The following is a 19,016-nucleotide window of genomic DNA, read 5'->3' as shown; positions in this document are numbered from 1 at the left end:
TTCAGGAGAGCGTTCGTTGCCCTACTAATTGATGTATTTGGCTTTCCTGGTGACAGGAGTTTGCTGGGAGCCCAGCAGCACATGGCTCTGTCCTCTCCCACTTCCCAGGCAGAGGCACAACTCTCACAACCCCCACGTTACCCTCCGAGCTGGAACTGGGCAGGCACTGCCACAGCACTAACCTCCATCCTAGGCAGCAAACAAGTACAGACTCAGATACCTGTAAGGATAATCACAGAAATAGTTTCATACAAAACTGCTGCACATTTTTATTTCAGTATTGGGTGAAAGAAAGAGACGAGTATCCGGGCTTAGCCTGCAGACACTTTTCCAAGACAGTAATTGCTGCATAATTCATATTCTTGTTTTCACATGTTTGCCATGTGTACCAACAATTCTATTGAATTCACTCTAAGTTTTTCCTTCAAGTCATCTCCATGTCATGGTTTTTCCAAACAGCAGAAACACAAACAAGCAGAAGCCCAGTGCTAAGCAGCAACTTGGGTTTGGCAAATTCCCGTAATCCCAGATTCCTGCACATTAGGAGACAAAAGCGGGGTCCAAGCTAGCTCTTGAGAGTTTCCACTCCACATTAGCACAGCAGACGACATCTTTCACTCATTATATCTGTATTTCCCGGCAAGCAGTCCTCTCCAAAGTCAGAACCGAGCTTTTGCATCTCTACCCAAAGCCACCAGCTCCCCATCAACTCCAGCTCCCACAGGCTGGAGGAGTGCTGCCCTCTACATGAAGCAAGGCTCATACATCGCAAGTATTTGTGACTGATAGGAAATCTCAGCAGTTAGAAGTAATTTATAGCTTCCACACCAAAGAGGCTCACAAACAACTGACAACGATGATGCAGGTCCTCAGCTCAGCCTTTCAGCAATGCTTTCAGGCAGCTTTTCTCATATTAAACTACCTGGAGATTAAATACCAGATCCCTGCAGAGAGGGGACTCCTTCTTTTAAGAAATGCATTTGTTCTGATGGACCCCAAACGGTTAATCAATCCAACGATTACTAATGAAATGCCTCATCTCTCAATGGGTAGAATCCAAGTCCTGGTGCCACTGGTTTTGTTTTTGAGGACACAATATGATTTTGTTTTTGAGGACAACACTCCAAACTGCCAGCGGTTAGTTTCATGGAACCATCTCCTCCCACATTAACATATTAATTTGCAAAATCTATCACATATGTTGCATGCAAACTGGCTCAGAGTTTGACTCAGCTCTGACAGCATGAAAGCCTCTAGCCCAAATATCTGAAAGTAATAAATACCACACCATTCTCCTGATTCCTCATGCTAACAGTGAACTGACCTGTATTTACTTCGCACTATCAGTAGTGGGGTACCTACACAGATACGTAACCACAATTACAGACAAAACAGAAGGGGCATCAGTTTCTAACATGTCTCCGTTTTAGCCTCCTCCTCCCTTGCCTTGAAGTAGGGATACTAATCCTAAATCTAGCATTTTGCCTTTCCACCCATTTTCTGCTGTAACAAGAAGGGAAATGCCAAGCCCCGTTCAGCTCTTCGATGTGACTGTAACAAGGACCACAGATGATGCTGGAGGTCCAAGGACCCTTACGCCAGAGCGGTGCAGGAGTGGGACACTGTGAGCAAACCTGTCCAGCTGGGCTGCAGTGCATGTAACACCACACAGCATCCTCGGCCCTCTGCCCTGCCTTCGTACTTCCATGGCCATGTCCGTTTTGCTTTTCTCGGGGGTGTAACAAAATTGTAACGGCACCTCTCCATGTTACACAGAGGCAAGGTGCTTGCTGCCAGAAGCTGGGAAACAGTACCACCGGTCCATGTCGGGGCAGTAGACAGGACTATCACACTACACACGCACGCACACATGCACGCATGCACAGACACACACAGACACACACACACGCGCACACGTGCACACACATGCACACACAGACACACACGCACACACCAAAAAGAAATGAGGCCAGGAGGGACAGAGCACCCATTATTTCATATATAGACAGAGAAAGCAAGGAAAATTACGGAATAATCCCTTGCAGACAGTAGGTGTTCCTGTGCTTTTAAGAAACCTTCTCCTCAGCCCTTTGTTTTGCAGGCAGGCTGGCTCGGAGCTGGGCCATTCCCGCAGACCCTGCGCTCCCGGGGCTGTCAGGCTGCCGGAGGCTCCCAGTGGCTGCTCTGAATGACTATACTTCTTCCCATTGATTTGTTAAGAGCAAAGCCAGGTTCCCCTTACGCTAGGTGCTGCACGCTTCTGAAAAATCCCAGTTGCTTCTAAGACCAAAGACAACCATGAGTGGGGGGAAGGAAGCACGGATATTGCCCATCCTGAATGGAAGAAAAAGGCACAGAGGGAGAAGCTGGCCCCTCCGATGCCACACCGCATCTCCAGGGACTAAAGCTTTCCTGCATCCACAAGATAAATCCACCTTCTCCCCCTCTTCCCGAGCAGCACAGAACAACTCCCCCGTCACCAGCGCTGGATGCTGGTAAAGGTCTCCCCTTTCTTCCTTGTGCAAGGCATTTCCCACCCCTTCATTTCATAAATTACCAGAACAGACATTTAAATGTTCAAGAGTAATCTGAACAGAGTATTCATGCCTTGGGCATTTTTATGCTCTACAAGGAGAGAAACAAAAGGGCCTCATTTAATACCTCCCTACAGCATTCCCTGTTCCGGCTCTTCCCTTGTGGTTCTCCAGAGGCAAAGCCTCAGCGGTCCAGGCTCCTGCAATACCCCAGCCCTCCCTGCTCCCTTGTTAAGAGCAAGACGGGCTTTGAAAGGAAACCTCACCGGCTGACTGGAACAGGTGGTGGGAATCCTTGAAAGGAGAGAAAAATCATTTGTAACTAATAAAAGGATAAGAAAATTCTGATTGCTGTGGTTTTATTAAGCATCCACAGGAGTCATTTGGATGGCAGGCACATCTGCCGCTTCCGTGTGCCTTGGTGACTCCCTCGGCACCCCAGCACCAGAGCTGTGGGGCACCTGCCCCCTCCCATGCCCGTGGTGCCAAGGAGCGGGGTGGCTCTGCCTGCTCTGTGGGGGGGGGTTACAAACGTCCTATCAGTCCCAGAGCCTGACGGGCCAGGCTAGGGGCTAAGGCTGTCTTCTGCCCTGGATTTTGAGATCTAGCTTTACAAAAGCAGCAGAAGCCTCTATCTTCTCCAGCATAAGGAAACCATCCAATGCTTGAACAAAGTGTTGTGCTAGATCAAAAAGCTGGACCTGCAACACTGTCCTTGGGGCTTTGCTTTTATTCTTTAACAAAACCCTCCCCTACAATAACTTTGTGATCCTTAGCCTTGGAGAGAATCATCACAACATACTGAGGCTAACAATATAACTTGATCTCTTGCCTTTTAATTGACATGTAAAGAAGTCTAACTAGGAAAGGACCTCCATGGTGCAGCTGGCAAAAGCTGGGTTTGCTGTGTGGCACCTGGAGACAGCAGCTCTCCTAGAAGGCTGGGAAAGAACTGCAGCCCTGGGACAGCAGCTTGCTCCCACCACCCCTCTCCAGCTGTGCCATCTGCCCTTCTTCTTCCCTTATCGTCAAAACTGAAGAAGGGAGAGGTGACAAGCTGGAAAGACACAGCCAAGACTCGAGAGCGAGAATTCGAAGCACCCCTGCCATGCTCCGAAGTGCTGTTACAGCTGCTCCCTGTGTGCAGGGAATTAGGATATGGTCCCCAACCCAGCCCCAAGCCAAGGAGGCAGAGGAACTGATGTGCTTTCTGCGGAGACCTCAGGTACTGCTCCTTCTCTGTATTAGTTGGCAAGCGCAAGGTACAGAAACACCCATGGCTAAGAGCAAATGCTGGAATCCAGGTTTGTCTGGATGTGATCTAAGGGGCGCTTCACTAGATGTGGCCAATGCAGTTGTTTGTTCAAGAGTTAAAAGGAAGGGATATTTCTTCCTGTGGAGCAGGACCAGGAAATTAAACCTGGACTGGACTCAGACCTCTCTCCTTTCTCATATGGGTTTCTCTCAAAGAGGGTGCGGTGGTGGGCTTGAATATTCTCCAAATGTGACTTCCCTTTCCTCCACAAGTAATTTACAGACAAATAGGTCTGAAGTCCCTGCAGTCTTCTGCAGATATGCCTCATTCTGGAGCTCCGGGCTTCTCTCCATTTCTTTGTTTCTACATATCAATTTTGCCTGTTCACAACCTGCGCTGAGGTCACTTCAAGACGCCATGTGCCCACCCTTCCCCGTGCACAGCAGCTGGCTATGTCTGCATGTACGTCTGGTGACATGCTATCTATCACTGAACAGTTTTCCAGCAGCTAGTCCCACAGCAGTGCCAGAAAGTCTATTTAGTCTGTAAGCCTACAAAACCTGGCATACGCCTTTACAGTCTGAAACACCACTGCAGCATTTACATCCCTTCCAAAGAACCACAGAAACATGTATCACTATATGGTCAGCCTCTACTAGTCACATACCAGCACTGGCATCCTGGAGACGGACTGTATCACAAACAAGAGCCCACCTCAAGTACCTCTAGGGTATTCAGCATGTTGTGGCTGCACCAAATTAGTTTCTGACAAGAAAAGAGAACACTTTCTTCAATCACGCTGTAGAAATATTTTCCTTACGGCCAAACTTCAGAAATATTCAACACCCGATATTGAGGTTGGTTTTTCTAAGAGCTAAGGATCATAAAGTAGTCACGTGTTTAAACAAGAGGTCATTATCCACCAGCTCCAGGGTTCAGTGCAAGCTTCTAAGCAAAGAGCAATTTGAAAATAGAGCTGTTAAAGCACTAACAGTAATTTAGAGTAGTTTAAGTTTCTGTTTTACTGATTTTTCTGGCTAAGATTCACAGGGCTATCAAATTTGCATCTGGGTATCTTGTTGAAGGGTGTAAAGTCAATAATCTAACAGGTCCATTTTCTTTCTCTTTACTGCCGCAATCATGTGGCTTCATAGATACTGAGCCCTGAAGGCAAAGGACATGAGGACGGTGCCCTATGGCAGCCGGCAGCCCCTGTGCTGGGTGCACTACAGCTCAGCCCAACAGAGCTGCGGAACAGCCACCACAAGGAGCGGTTTCTATTCAAGACGCTGCACCACCAAAGGCTTAATACGAACTTACTGGTTCTCAAAACAATTATACGAAGGGAGAAGATTCTTCAAAGGTGCGAAGTCAGCAATGATTAAGTGAGGGTTTGACCCACACCTTTAAATGCCTTGTAACCACACAGCTCACCTGCACCGTAACCTGGAAGCTTTTCAGGACCAACGACGGTAGCAAATAACATTTGTTATTTAAAGACACGTGCTCTTACTTCAACTCTTTGCAGAGAAACCTGCTTTACCCAATACCAACCTCCTCGGTCTCTCCAGCTTCACCTACCCAACGAAGTAAGAAGAGAAGCTCTTCCACACCCACCCTCCTCCTCCTCTTCTCCCCCTCTGGACAGCTCATCATTTTCAGCATCGGTTTGTGCTGCACTCAGCGCTCCACGCTGCCAGACTGGTCAAACCAGTCAGATGGAAGGAAAGACGTCTTCCCATCCCCACCTCTGGAAAGACGCAGATGTGGTAGGAAAAGCCCTGCAAACTCCTCTCGTTGCCTTTGAAACCCGAGGAGAACAGATGAGCAGCACATTTGAAATTAATTACAGCAAAACCTACTGCATTGTTCTCTCCTCCCCTTCCTTTTCCCCCGATCCCCTCATCACAGAGCTTTCGCTGAAACCTCTGTGGCGTGTATATTTTCCTAAAGTTGCCAGGGCCAAAACGGTACAGCTGAGACATTCACAGAAGTCAAAGAAAGTGCAGACCCAGGTTAGTGCACAGGGGTACAATAGTTCCTTAAGAGCGAGCACCTCCCCCGCCCCCCCCCGCCCCCCCGCCTCCTCCCAAACCTTCCGTCTCTAATGAACCTTTGGTGTCTGTCCACAAAAAACAAACATCAATCAGGCAACAGGCTGTTCCTTTTCCCCTGTTGCTAGTCTGAAATAACAGTCATCCCCCGCTGGGCTGGGAACGCCACTTCCCTCTCCAGCACACATACGGGATAATAAGGGGGAGGTGAAGGAGGGAGGAAAACCCGCTCCGAGGTGCCAGAATACACAGCAAACCGTGCCTTTCAGAGCCAGAGAAAACTTGGGAACACAACAGCTTTTGATTCCTCCTGCCCCACTGGGTACGTTAATTATTTAATAGTTGGCTTGTGAGTTGGTGGTGGTGGCAGGAACAGGGTGGAAGGGAAATCAGGCTTTTCCCCTGCCTGCCCCCCGTCCCCTCCCCGCGCTGGCAGAACGTGTGTGCTCTCACACGCGTGTGCGCGAGGCTGCAGGCACGCCTGGGGGCTGCCCTGAGCTGTGTCCTCCCGCTGCCGCTCTCACAAGACTCTCCTTGTTGGCTATGGACAGCATGGGACGGCATCTGGATCAAATGAGTTATGGGGCAAAGAAACGCACCCTGTCTGCTCTCTGCTTGGAGGCTGATGTTTTTGACATATTATGCTTGGGGGAAGGGCACTTTGGAGTTTATACTGGATTTCAACAGAGCTGGAAACAGAGCTGCAAATCAAACAGAGATCGGCTTATGATTTGCAACCAGGGCTTTCTAGGTGTCTGAAGCAACAGTTTGGAAGGAGAGCAGGGAAAAGGAGAATGTAACTACATCTCATTTGGATGGAGAGGACTCACAGATGTTAGGAATATTTTTGATCAACAGCTTTCCTGGCACTGCTCGTGGTGGAATCCACAACCTTGACGGCTAGCTGAGTAAGAAAGTGCTGGCAAGCTCCTGCCTGCATGCAGGCAATTTGCAATGCTGCCAGTCAATATTTCAGTGAAAACAAAATTGCAGGGATCATATTAAAAGAGGGGAAAAGGGAAAATAAAACAAAACAAAAACCAGCCTTCCCTTTTAAGAGAAACTCTGATATGACCTGATGGGAAAGACCCTCCCAAATCAAAACGCACTCTTTGTTTAAAATTAACACACTGTGGTGGGAGTCCTGCCGTGAGCACGCAAAGACAAGCCCGCCAGCAGCAACAGAAGCAGACTCAGCAAGAAGTGGCTTTACACGGGGACACCTGGGTGGCAAGTTTAGTACTGGCCTGCAGGAAATGATGCAGAAAGAGGTTTATAGTTGTGTCCATTTGGTGGAGGAAATGTATGCAGCAGGCATGGGTCTGAGCCAAAAACCTGGACCCGGTCCTCTTCAACTGTTGGGAGGAGAGGGGAAGGGACGAGAGCAAAGGAGAGCTTCTGTAGCAGTATTTTCAAAATCTGGGTCTAGATGTAGCCACGCTGGCCTATTCCTAGTTGAAAACAATGGTATTCTTGGGGGAGACTGCAAGTGGTGTAGCCCAGGCAGTATTTTTCACTGGACCAGTCTTGAGATGACTGACAGGCCCTCATAGGCATCTTAGGCTCCTGGTACAGCTCACACCACCATCTGGACTGTCTGAACTACTCCCACCTGCACGGCTTGCAAGAGGGTGCTCTGCTGCTCACAGCCACTGGAATCAAGCCCTTTTCTGCCCTGGCCTCAGGACTATAAGCTTGGCTGACTATGCTGCCACTGTCAGTGGGGAGTCCTCAGACGTCTAAGGCTGCTTTACAGCGTGTACTGCTGGAATGACATAAAGGGTCCAGAGACTGGCCTGTAATGCAGAATTATTTCAGGCCAAAAGGTACATTATGCTCAGAGAATTTTTTCGTTGATCCAGTGAAAGGTATAAAATGATCTGCTCCACTTTGGTTATTAAATTGATCAGTACAGAACGTGATGGACATATTCTAGTTGTTGGTTTCAAGTTTCTAGCTCAGACCGGTTAAATAAATAGAAATAATGACAACGTTCATTATTGTATAAACTTTCAATGCTCACACTGTAAATTTCTTCCTCCAGCCATTAAGCCTGTATTAAATCAAGTTGTCTCTGCAGACCTTGTACCGTGAGCGCCTCTCACTGTGCCCAAAGAAGGCCAGCCACGTAGGAAAGCAACTGGCTGGGGACAGCTTAGCTGTCTGGAAGCCAAATCACGCAGTACTGAGAAAATTAAAATGTTAGCTGCTTCATCCAACAAGGCTGGCCCTTTTCTGCCACCCTGCTTTGTGGATAGCTTCCCAGGGAGCAGGCTCTGGCTTTGCTTTTGCAGCTTAACATTCATGAGTCAATGCAGTTTGAGGTGGGTTTGCACACTCTGACGTGATCTCTGGCGGTGCTGCCTGGTCCTACACTTACCAAGATGTCACAAGGACTCGTGGACCTGAAGGGACAAACTTCTTCCATGGGTTTCACACCGCAAGACAAGGAGTGTTCAGGAGAAAGTCTCTCTCAAAACTGGTCACCAATAAATAAGGAAATATAGAATAAACTAAGTAGATATCATCAGCAGATGCAGGTTCATAGACGTCTGCTTATTACCAAACCTCACTCCAGCTGAGACTTAAATAGCCTCCTTTATGCAAAACGGGAGAGGGAGCGGAACTGAAGGAAACTGGCAATTACACAATTTTATTTCCCTCCTAGCCCATTTGCTTTTCATCAGGTGGCTCTGCGCTCGCATACGCAAGGCACTTGTGAGTGCTAAGTTAAGCACAAAGCCAGCTTGATACTTTCCTTTCACTGGGAGGAAGACACTGCGTGCTTTTCTGGATGCAGTGGAAAAGCACAGTGAACACATTATTTCATATTGTTTTGAAAGCAACAGGAGTGCCTGAGAAACAGGGACTTCGAGGCTGCGCTCTCTCTTTTCCAGTGCTGCAGCCTCTCCTGAACACGATGGTGCTCAGAAACAGATGCTGGGGTCTAAGCTTAACCTCACACCATGATTTATCTGTATAAATCCGTCTGCAATCTACTTCCTCACCTCTGAAAACAAACTCCTTTCTAAAATCTCCACCCAAATTAGCGGGTTGCCTGGTGAAGAACCCACCACCCCACAGTGCCAGATGATGTACTTGGATGCAATGAGGCTTCCCCAGGTTTGCCACTCACCTTGCTGATACCTTTTGAGAACGTATCTCCAACAGGGCAAAAAGTTAATGTCCATTTCATTGGAGAGAGATCTGGAAGTCTGACTGTTCCCTTATGGATAAGCCTTGAAGAATTTATTAGTGATGAAACCAATATGTTTCTTCAGAAACTTAACAGAGTTCCATAAAAATTACTTCAATCACTTTTAAAATTTAACAGCGAACGAGAACCTTTCCACAGGCTTTTTGAACTGTCCGACAGAATCCCAGTGTGGGGATATAATTCTGCAGTAAATTTTGCAGGACGGTTAAAAAAAATATATAGAAAGATTTTAATTTCCTATTACCTCCTGCAAGACTCTGCCATCAATTTAAAGCAAATAAATGAACTAAATAGCACCGCAGTCACTTTTCTGTCCCAGTGATTTACAAGAAAATATTTACTGTTTGGAAAAAACCCCAACAAACTAGAACAAGTATCCTTTTCAGAAACACAGACACACAAACACAAGCACTATGCCAAGTCCTGCTCTCTGTATCGGTGTAAACCCAAATAAATACCGTGAATTCAATGGAGTCAGTATGGCTTTACCTGGCTGAACTGAGCGCGAGAGCAGCAGAGATGGAAGGAAAGCCTCACGCTGCGAGTCCCCGGGCAGCTCAACAGCAACATTAACAGGCTCCACGGGGAACTGTGTTCAGCCCTTGTTAGCAGGAAGGATGGTCAGCGAAGCACGGAGGTGAGAGAAGTGGCGAGCACATGCGTGCAGGGCTTGCGCCGTTATTAAAGGAGAAAACGGCAGGAGCCCCATGGGCTGAAAGCAAGCCCCGAACCTGGCCTCCTTCCTCCCCTCCCGTGGGACAGGGCTGCAGCGCTACATCACTTACAGCGGCGATTTCAAACGAAGCTAACGTAGATCTATATATCTCTATAAAAAAAAAAACAACCACCAACCAGAAAACCAACCACCACCAAAAAGCCTGCAAACAGCAACACAGCATGGGCTACTGCTGCTGGCCACACAGGCTGGGCCAGCAGGGTCCTGCTCATCAGCCACGTGTCCCTGTCCCTGCCCCGGGAGGAAGGCCTCAGCATCGTCAGGGTGGTGGTGGTGGGGGTGAGCGAGAGGAGAGGGAGGAGGAGTGCGATGCTGACAGCATCCTCTTTTCTTGAAGGCTCTGCTGCTGGATGCGGGGCCTCGCTGGGACTTACGGACCCTGCCAGCATTGCACACAAAAGAGTAACCAGATCCATTTGCAATTAAACAGCACGCCCTGGTCTCATTGATCACCCCCATTGATTGCCCAGAAGGAAACACAAGCCCACCTGGGGTCAGATCCAGCTCCCCTCTGCACCAGCCTCCTTACCCCCCATCGCCTTGTCAAATTACTTGTCGATCGTCACGCTGCCCTGCTTTATGCCGGTGACCTGCACGGAGCAGGGGGTTACTGTGTCTGCAGGAGTCCCTAATGGGCTATTACCCAGCACAGGGTGGCTGCCCCTCGGTCACCTGTCACACAGCTCCTCTGAAACAGAAACACAGAGCATGGGGTGGAGCACGCCACGGCAAGGAGTACCGCAGAGCCTGGAAAACCAGCACAGGCCCAGGCCTGTGCACAGCGTGGGTGCACACCTCCGGCAGCACCTCCCTGTCGAGGAGGGTGCAGGGGACTCTCCCTCGTGAGGGACAAGCCTGATTTGCATGGGGATGTGGTGGCCACAGCGTGCTCAGACCTGCACCAGAGGTCCGGGCACCTCCACTCGTCCTGCACCACACTGCTAGTCCACATGAAGAGGGGTTCAGGTTTATACCAATGTTTAATTTTCTAGGAAACTGAAGCTTTACAAAATCTTACATGAATAAAACATGTCTCTGAGGTATTTTAGAAGAAGAATCGAGAACAGCCAATAGCTTTGTGGGGGCTGCAACTGCTGCTCTTACCATCGGTGCCCCACAGCACCCTTCTGCTGCTGAGAGACAACCTGGACCAGCGTCCTGCAGTCAGGGACAGCAGCTGGAAACACTACTGAGACCTACCAGCTCGGCTTTTGCTACTCCAGAACAGATAAGCAAACTATAAACACGAAGGAAAAAGATGAAATCTTTCAAACATCATTTAAAAGTCTAGGCAATGTAAACTACTACATGCATCTGGAAGGATTTATTTTTCTTTCTTTTTTCCTGATTTACAGTTTGATGGTCCTTTTATCTAGTTTCACATGAACCGAGAAAAGCTGAGATGTGCCTACTCAATCAGTATGAGTTTGTGCTGGCCCATTCAGGATATGTATTATTTTGGTTTTATAGTTTATTTTAAATAAAAAGTATAATTAAAGAAAATAAACCACCCACTTCATAACATTTATACAACGAAGACTTCATTTATTTTATTTACATTTTGGTGGGCAAGGCACAGCATGCAGTAAGCTTTCCGTGATACTTAACAAAGCCGCATTTGAAATTTAAAATCTTTAAGGAAATGAACAAATTCTGCGGAGGAAGGGCAGTTGAGCGAAGAGACTTCTTACATTACCCTAGGTAATTGTGCATATATATGTTTCTGCATGCCTCTCTTTACTCCAAAAACATATCCATGACTTGTATGCTTTAAATCAAAAAGCAATTTCAGTCTGTAATTCTCAAATAAATAATTAAACACATTTTATCTCCTACAGTATTGCTTCTATTCATTCTAATCCCACTGACAGGAATGCAGCAACATACCCCACATCCTTAAAATAACAAAACAAAACATGAGATACCAACCAGAAGGCCTGGAAATGTTTATAATTCAACTTTTCAACTTGCTTGGCTGCAGCCTGAAGCTACAAAGAAAGCTCTATGCTGGCTCACTTGAAGGAGACAAACCCGGAGATAGCTGCGCAAACCGCACCGCAAACGGTGCAAGCAAAACCTGCCTGCTCGCATGAGGCAGCTCTAACCTGGGGAGGTACACAACACACAATTTGTGCTGAACGTAATAAATTATCCACTTTTGCAATCTAACTGAATTTTACGAAGTTAACCAGACAGTGTGGTTGAGGTGAATGGTCCCTCTGACTCGTCCATCGTATTTTCACAGACAGCTTCTATGGCTAGGGATGGTTATACCCTGGTAAACACACACAACATCCCTAATGGGAGACAGGGAGTATTCCCATTCCCAAAGAGAAGGCTGACAGCTTTCCAGAGCCTGCAAAATCGGAAAACTGCAAGACTGAAAGACAACATTTATTGCACTATTTTCTGTGTTGTTTTGAAATGTGGCTAACTGGCTGTGACTTGGGTGATTATCCTGGTTACCCACAGTGTCTGAAAGTCGAAGTCCTCCTCCTTCTGAGGCCACTGTGTAATTATATACCTGTATATGCTAGAAAGCTAATGTTCTCATCCAGGCAGTGACAGAATTAGATAGAACTTGTTGAAAAGAGGATGCTGGGACAGACTCACATGCTGGATTTACAAGTAGGTCAGGGTATCCAGTACTGCCAACCCCCTAAACATTTACAGATCACAAACCATCTTTAAAACGAGATTAAACCCAAAGTATCTGGGCTTCTTCTTGACTGCCTGCTGGCTTTGAAACACAGAAGAAGCAGAGTTCCAGGCTCTTCTCTGTACCAAGGAAGACTAAAGTCTTGCTTAAGAAATGAAATTAAAGCTTAGATTTCTGTACAATCCTCTGAGGGCCTGGATTTCATGAAAAACACAGAATACTGTAAGAATGCAATAAAATCACAGAAGATGCAACATAGGGAGTAGGGCAGCTGCAGAGTATCCTGAGCACTGTATACATCATAGCGATGTGGTTGCTGTCAAAATAAATGCATTACTTATTTATTATTACAGATGCTGCTGTGGAAGTTTTTGCATGCCTGTAATTATAGCAGACTCTTGTCCAAAGATGCAGCTGTAACTGATCCTCCTCCTCAAGTTCACTGACTGCAGGTAATCACATGCAAGATGGTGACCTCATCAAAATGTAAGCAGAACCAAGGGATAAAACTGAGATCAAGAGACAGGATGCACCTCTGCTTTTCCTGCATCTCATACCCCTGCTGTGGACCCCACACAAGAAAATCGGGAAAATTTACGGTATCTCTCCTGACCTCCATTATTGTAAAATACAGCTAACTGCCTGACTGGGTGCTGTGAGGCTTTTTTGCTCTGTGTCAGTGCAGACCCCCTTGTGATGGAAAGCCCTACATCCCGGCAGTGAGGTAGAGGCCCTGGAGGAGAGTGGGACCCAATTACAGGGGATGCTGTCCCAGCCCAGAGGGAGCCTCTGACCCTGACAGCTGGAGAGAGAGGGCCAGGGCGGCAGGACCAGCGGCTGAGCAGAGCACAAGCAGCAGGGCAAGCACAGGAGACACGGGGTTCCTGATTCCCCTGTCAGCACTGAGCAACCATTAAGCTGTGCTGCTGCAAACCTGTGCCAAGCACATTATTTTGAGCTCAGCTGTGTTCAGGTTGTTTTCTGCTTCACTGGGCACTCGCAGGTTCCTCCTGGAGAGCTGACTTGCTGCCCTCCCATCCTGCTCCTGCCCTGCTGCCCCTCCTTTCCCTTCTCACAGTAATAACCGTCAGTTTTTAACATCATGTCCTACACTGGAGGTTTTGTAGTTCCAGCTTCTAAAATGATTTAATGTGACAGTTTAGTGCTGAATTAAACAAAAAAAAAAAAAAAAGAAAAGAAAAAAAAAAGGAAGAGAAGCAGTAGAGAGAAAAAGGAGAGACAGTCCCCTTAAGGCAACAACATTATGGAGCAGTGATCTCAGAGGAACAAGGGTTCTTCTCTGGTTCACATGTGCTTGTCAGAGCTCAGTGTCGTCTCTGAACAAGAAATCTCTCTTGCTGGCCCAAGGCACAGTTTTGTGGTCAAGAGGACAGAAAATAAAGGGAGGGAACTTCAAAGAACCATAAGCTGCATTAGCCCGCTGGGGCGGGTGGCTGCGGCACATCCCATGGCTGACAATTATGACCTGCATGCCGAGAAAGCTTGCCTCCCTCTTGTCAGAGGGATAAGACACAGGCTGTGAGCTTTAGAGCTTTGAGGATGTGTACAGTTCATGATGAAAGATAGCACTTCAAAGCCCTCTGCCTAGAAACCCAGGGAGAAGTGAGAGTGGAGGGTAAGCAATCATTTTTTCCTGGGAGGTGCATATGCGGGGGAAAGATAAGACTTATTTTCACTGTCATTTATTATTGCCATGAAAATGAAGCCTTGCACTGTTTATGGAATCTCTCATTAAAAGCATCTCTTGATAAATCACTTGATAAACATTCATTAATTAAGTCTCTTAGCACACTTGGCTGACAAGCAGTAGTCTTCATTTTGCAGGAGGGGGAAATCGAGGCAGGGAGCTGAGCGAGGCTCCCGCCAGTCTGCAGCGAAGCTGGGTCCCAGCCAGTTGCTCCGTGCCACCAGACAGATGGATTACACAGCTCCCTCCGTGTCCAGCTTCATCTTGATCCAAGGACAGAGCAACATACTTGGCTTCAGCAAACTTCAAAGCCCTTACCCCCTGCTGCCCAGTGTCCCCTGGGCTGCGGGGCAGACATGGCTGTGCAGGTCTGCTGCTCCACAGTGTCTCAGCTGGGACCTGGGACCTCCCAGCTGCCCCTTCCATCTCACTGGTGTCACCTCCATACCCAGGGCCTGCCCAGGGCCCGGCTCACCTGCGACGGAGGTTCTCCTTGTCAGGGCCCTCGACTGACGCTAAAGCCATTTAGGAAACACCTACTTCAAGATGCTCATTTCACCCTAACCCGCCCAGTGGCCCTGGGTTCAAATGCTGGGGACTCAGCAGGTCGCCTGGGCTACACCTGCAACATCACTGTGGTAGAAAAAGAGCCACAGCAGGTCCGGGGCAAGGAGAGGTGGCAGAGAGCCCAGCCACCTCCAGCAGCCCCATCAGGGAAGGCCGCTGCAGGAGTGAGCCAACAGTGAGAATGCAACACTCAAGTCCTTAAAATACAAACTATCCTGCCCCACACACTCTTAAAAATACCATCACGGCAGGCAGGCAGGCAGAGGTCCTTCCAGCGACGTGGGGGTGAACGTCCCTCTCACCTCCTCAGACCCACCGCACATCTGCCCTCCTGTCAGCCCTGTCACTCCCTCTGCCTCGCCCACCCACCTGGGGAGAGGGACCAATTCAGCTTTCGCCTGCGCCTCTGCTGCCCTGCACGGCCCTTGCCCTTCAGAAAAAGCAAAGGACTGGCTGGGAGGTTTGTGGGAGAAAGGAGCTGCACGAGAGAGCAAACAGACCTTTATTATTTGTTTATTGATTTATTCACCAGGAGGATGTAACACCCGGCCCTTGGCAGCAAATGCCCTTGTAACTCTGTGCTGCAGTGACAAGTTGGCTAAACAAATGCTTTCTGCATCAGAAAACAAAGACCTGTCAGCAGAGAAGATCAGGGATTCTCTGCTTTTACTTTTAATTATTATTTCCTTAGGATTTAATCTCCTCTTCTCCTGGAAGCTCGAAGTGCCCCATTCAGCCCATCTCGCAGCTGTGACTACTGAGGTCACCCTGGGTCAGGACACCTCTCTCCACTGCATAATAGCGACTGGTCCCCAAAGTGGACATCTACGCCATGCATCTGTTGTTGCAGATGAACTGGTGTGAAAAGGAGGAGCAGCACCACCGCAGCCCCGGCAGGGAGGGGGCAAAGACCAACGTCACCCAGAGAGCCCCAGACAAAGGATGCTGCTCCTCAGGCCTTTTGTGGAGCTGTGAAATATGGTCAAAGGTTACGTTTTACAGCTGTTCCAGCCTCAAATAAGCGAAACCTGTCTATCTTAATACTTAATTGCACTGCTAAGCTGCTGATAAACTACGGCATAAAACAAATACACAGGGCCAAACACATCCCCAGGGAAAGTTTGTGGGAACAGGGGGAGTTGCACCAGACAATGAATCCACTTTATTGTGTTTTAAAAGCCTGGTTACCTTCAATAAAAGCTGTAGCATGGATGCTGCATGTTTGCTAGTTAATATCTCTCCAAAAAGGCTGCAAGTGTTTACAGAGGAAGGGCACAGTGCAAATGCCCATGGGAGAGGACGAGCACGTGCTGTGCCATGCATGTGCCCACCAGGAAACTGCGCTGAGCTAATCCCCTCCCTGCGCAGCCACCACTGCTCCAGCCCTGGAGAACGTGGCCTTAAATCAAGGCTCTTATCTCACAAAAGGAATTTAAGCACACCACTTTGAAAGTCACTTTCTCCTGGCCATATGGCATCACCGACAGAGCCTAGCTGTGTCGCGGCGGTGTTCATTTGCATGTGCGAGAGAGAAATCTGGCTCTTGCATCGTGGGAGTGATAACAGGGCAAGGGGTAGGATTAGCACTGTTTGGGTTTCTGCACAAAATCTCACTGAGACAAACTTCTCTCAGCTCTCAACGCAAGTGCCAAAGGCAGAGGTAGCCCGCAGCAGAGCGAGCCTGCCATCAGCCCGTGCTGATCAGCAAAGCTCCACCGGTAAAGGGCCAGGGTAAAAGAGAAGCCCAAGTCAAGAACCACGATCTGAACCCAATGCTTCACAACGCTGGCAATGTCTACACCCACAGCAAACCAAACAGGAACACGCTTAATTACATGGATAAAAACAGCAGAACACAAACTTCAAGACAGCAAATTCACAGGCATTCACACATTTAACTTCCTGATAGGGAGGTATTTTGAAAAATCATGTTGCTGAGCTGCTCTGTGCTACCACGGGGTGGGGGATCTCAGGCTTCAGCACAAGGAGGAGCCAACAAAGCTGCTAACGCTTCAACATAAGCCCCTCCAGCAGATCTATGTGCCACGCATTTATGCTGGATGGCAAGATTTTTGTTTTGCTGAGGCAGTGCCGTATGGGCAATCTGGTTTGCCTTATCAGCAAGCCAAGGCTGGAAGAAGAGAAATGTTCTTCCCCACCATTTGTTTAAACTTCCCTCCTTCCCCCAGATAAAGCTGCATACTTTTGTAAAAATATCTGCAAATGTAATAACATAATGGGCTTGTCATCGGTTTCCACATTTGGCATTGAAAATCTGCAAAGCTTGGAAGGAAAGAGAATTCCTAATACTTACTGCTGCTACAGAGCCCAGCTATAAACTGGGCCTGGATCCAGGTGATGGAGCACACAACCACCAAAACGCCTTTCCATGGCCAGCACCTACTCCTACACAACTGCAAGTTATTCCTTTCTTGGCCCTCTTGAAATAACACAAGAAGGTTATTTCATCACTTCCTATTAATGGGCCTCATCTCCCCTCTTTGGGGTATCCGCCTGTCCCTCGTGTTCATTATTGCTCTGAACCGATTTTATTCTCAGCTCAATGCTGGGCATGCTGCAAAGAGCCACGCAACCCGACAATTCATTCAGAGCCACGCCACCAACCTCCTTGCACGATAAAGTGGAACCATTCTCAGTGCAAAGCTTTCCATCACGCTGTGCCCTCTCCAAGGCTGTTTCGTCAGCATTTTTGCCCAGTTTCCATCTCCGTGAGATTATCCCCGGGAACACATGGAACTAGAGCAGCCCACTTTTACGGCTGTACTGAGCCCTCGGAGGAGGGCTCGGTGTATTTAGCGATCTGTCACTGTACCTCCCAAGGGGAATCTGGAACGGCGCAGTCTCTTAGCAACACCCGGCACACATCACAGGTAACTCTCAATTAACAGCAACAGCGGGAGCCGAAACCCTGCAACACGCTGAGCACCTTCCACCTCCTTTTGGAGAACTGAGATGTACAGGCACAAACGCTCTGTGCGCGCTGGCAGCAGAGGGATGTGCCAGCCCTCGTAAGGATAACACAGATAACACTGAAATATTGATTTGTTTAAAAGAAATGAGGATTTGATTATATCAGAGGGAAGAGCATATTCCCTACAGTAAAGGCTGACTTCTCCTTTGTCAGTAATCCCTCCCTCTAAGACATTTGTAACTGGTAGGGAAGAAGTCCCACCCCACACCGAGACAATGAAGCTCTAAATTTTAGCTTAATCATCACAAGCCTGTAAAGTTGATCTTTATGACAATGTGTGTGGCAAAATCAAAGGTGCTGGCAAAACCAATGTCCTCCTATTCGCATGATACGGATTCACAGCTCAAATCTCTTGCTCTAAGATCAGGAAAGCGTTTCTCCAGATCACTTACCTTTATTTGCTGCAGGGGAGAACAGCTTCTCAGAGCCTACAGAAGCCTGAAAAAGAAGGAGAAAAAGAGCGTGAGTAATACTAAAGGAGAATTTAGGAAGGTTTGCTGACGAAAACACAGCTCATAAAACAAGTCGGCTATCTGTAGACCTGCTATTACACACGGCACCTGGAGGGTGCAATGTTGTGCCATTACAGAACAAGCATGCATCCTAAGGAGATGAAAGCAAAGCGTACACAAGTCCTGTCCTGATCTCACCCTCTATATCCTCCTGTCTCGTTTATTTAGGCAGCCATGCAATGCACAGCTATTTTATCCATGATTCCTCATATAAAAACAAAACCGGTGAAACTGCTATCAAGCTGAAGAAAACAAAAATAGAACCAAAAACATTTCAAAGCCTCTCTCGTTGAAAATAAGCTCATTTCTTGCTGAACATGCAAAATGTAATTTGTGTATTGGAAACACAAGTTGCAACTGAACACATCCGTATGAACGAGGGTGTTATTTAATATTATGCCAAATGATAGGTACATGCTGCTATGCACTTAGTTGAGTATGAAATAAAATGACTTCCTCTTGGAAGAAGCCCGTCTCCTTGCAAACTGGGTTGCACTATGCTGTTTGAACTCCACGGCAGTGTATTTGTGCTCCTCACAGCTCTGGGAAATAGTTAAAGAAATCCAATTAACCTAAACCTTGTAAACAGCTTCATGATAATCAGGGTCACTGGGTTACAGAGAAGATGATAATGACAGACAGGGAAAAAAACTCCATTCATCGTAAATAAAGCTTTTATGAGTTAATTTGATGGCTTCCTTCCCTCCCCCCACTGATATCAAACAGTCAACCTATTTCAGCATAAGCTTTTCCTCTTCGCTATCTGATTAAATAGCAAGTAG

General features: G+C 47.7%; 1 protein-coding gene across 26 annotated transcripts in view; it reads right to left on the bottom strand.

Moving 5' to 3' along the window:
* FBRSL1 (fibrosin like 1) overlaps positions 1-19,016 on the bottom strand; it is a 547,946-nt gene that overhangs the window by 41,420 nt on the left and 487,510 nt on the right. For all 26 annotated transcript variants that reach the window (XM_055795612.1, XM_055795613.1, XM_055795625.1 and 23 more), the window contains one exon: positions 18,115-18,160. In XM_055795612.1, coding sequence (XP_055651587.1) covers positions 18,115-18,160 — 46 coding nt within the window. The remainder of the gene's footprint in view (positions 1-18,114; positions 18,161-19,016) is intronic.

Source organism: Falco peregrinus, chromosome 2, assembly GCF_023634155.1.
Source record: "Falco peregrinus isolate bFalPer1 chromosome 2, bFalPer1.pri, whole genome shotgun sequence".
NCBI lineage: Eukaryota > Metazoa > Chordata > Aves > Falconiformes > Falconidae > Falco > Falco peregrinus.
This window is presented reverse-complemented; position numbering and strand designations above follow the sequence as displayed.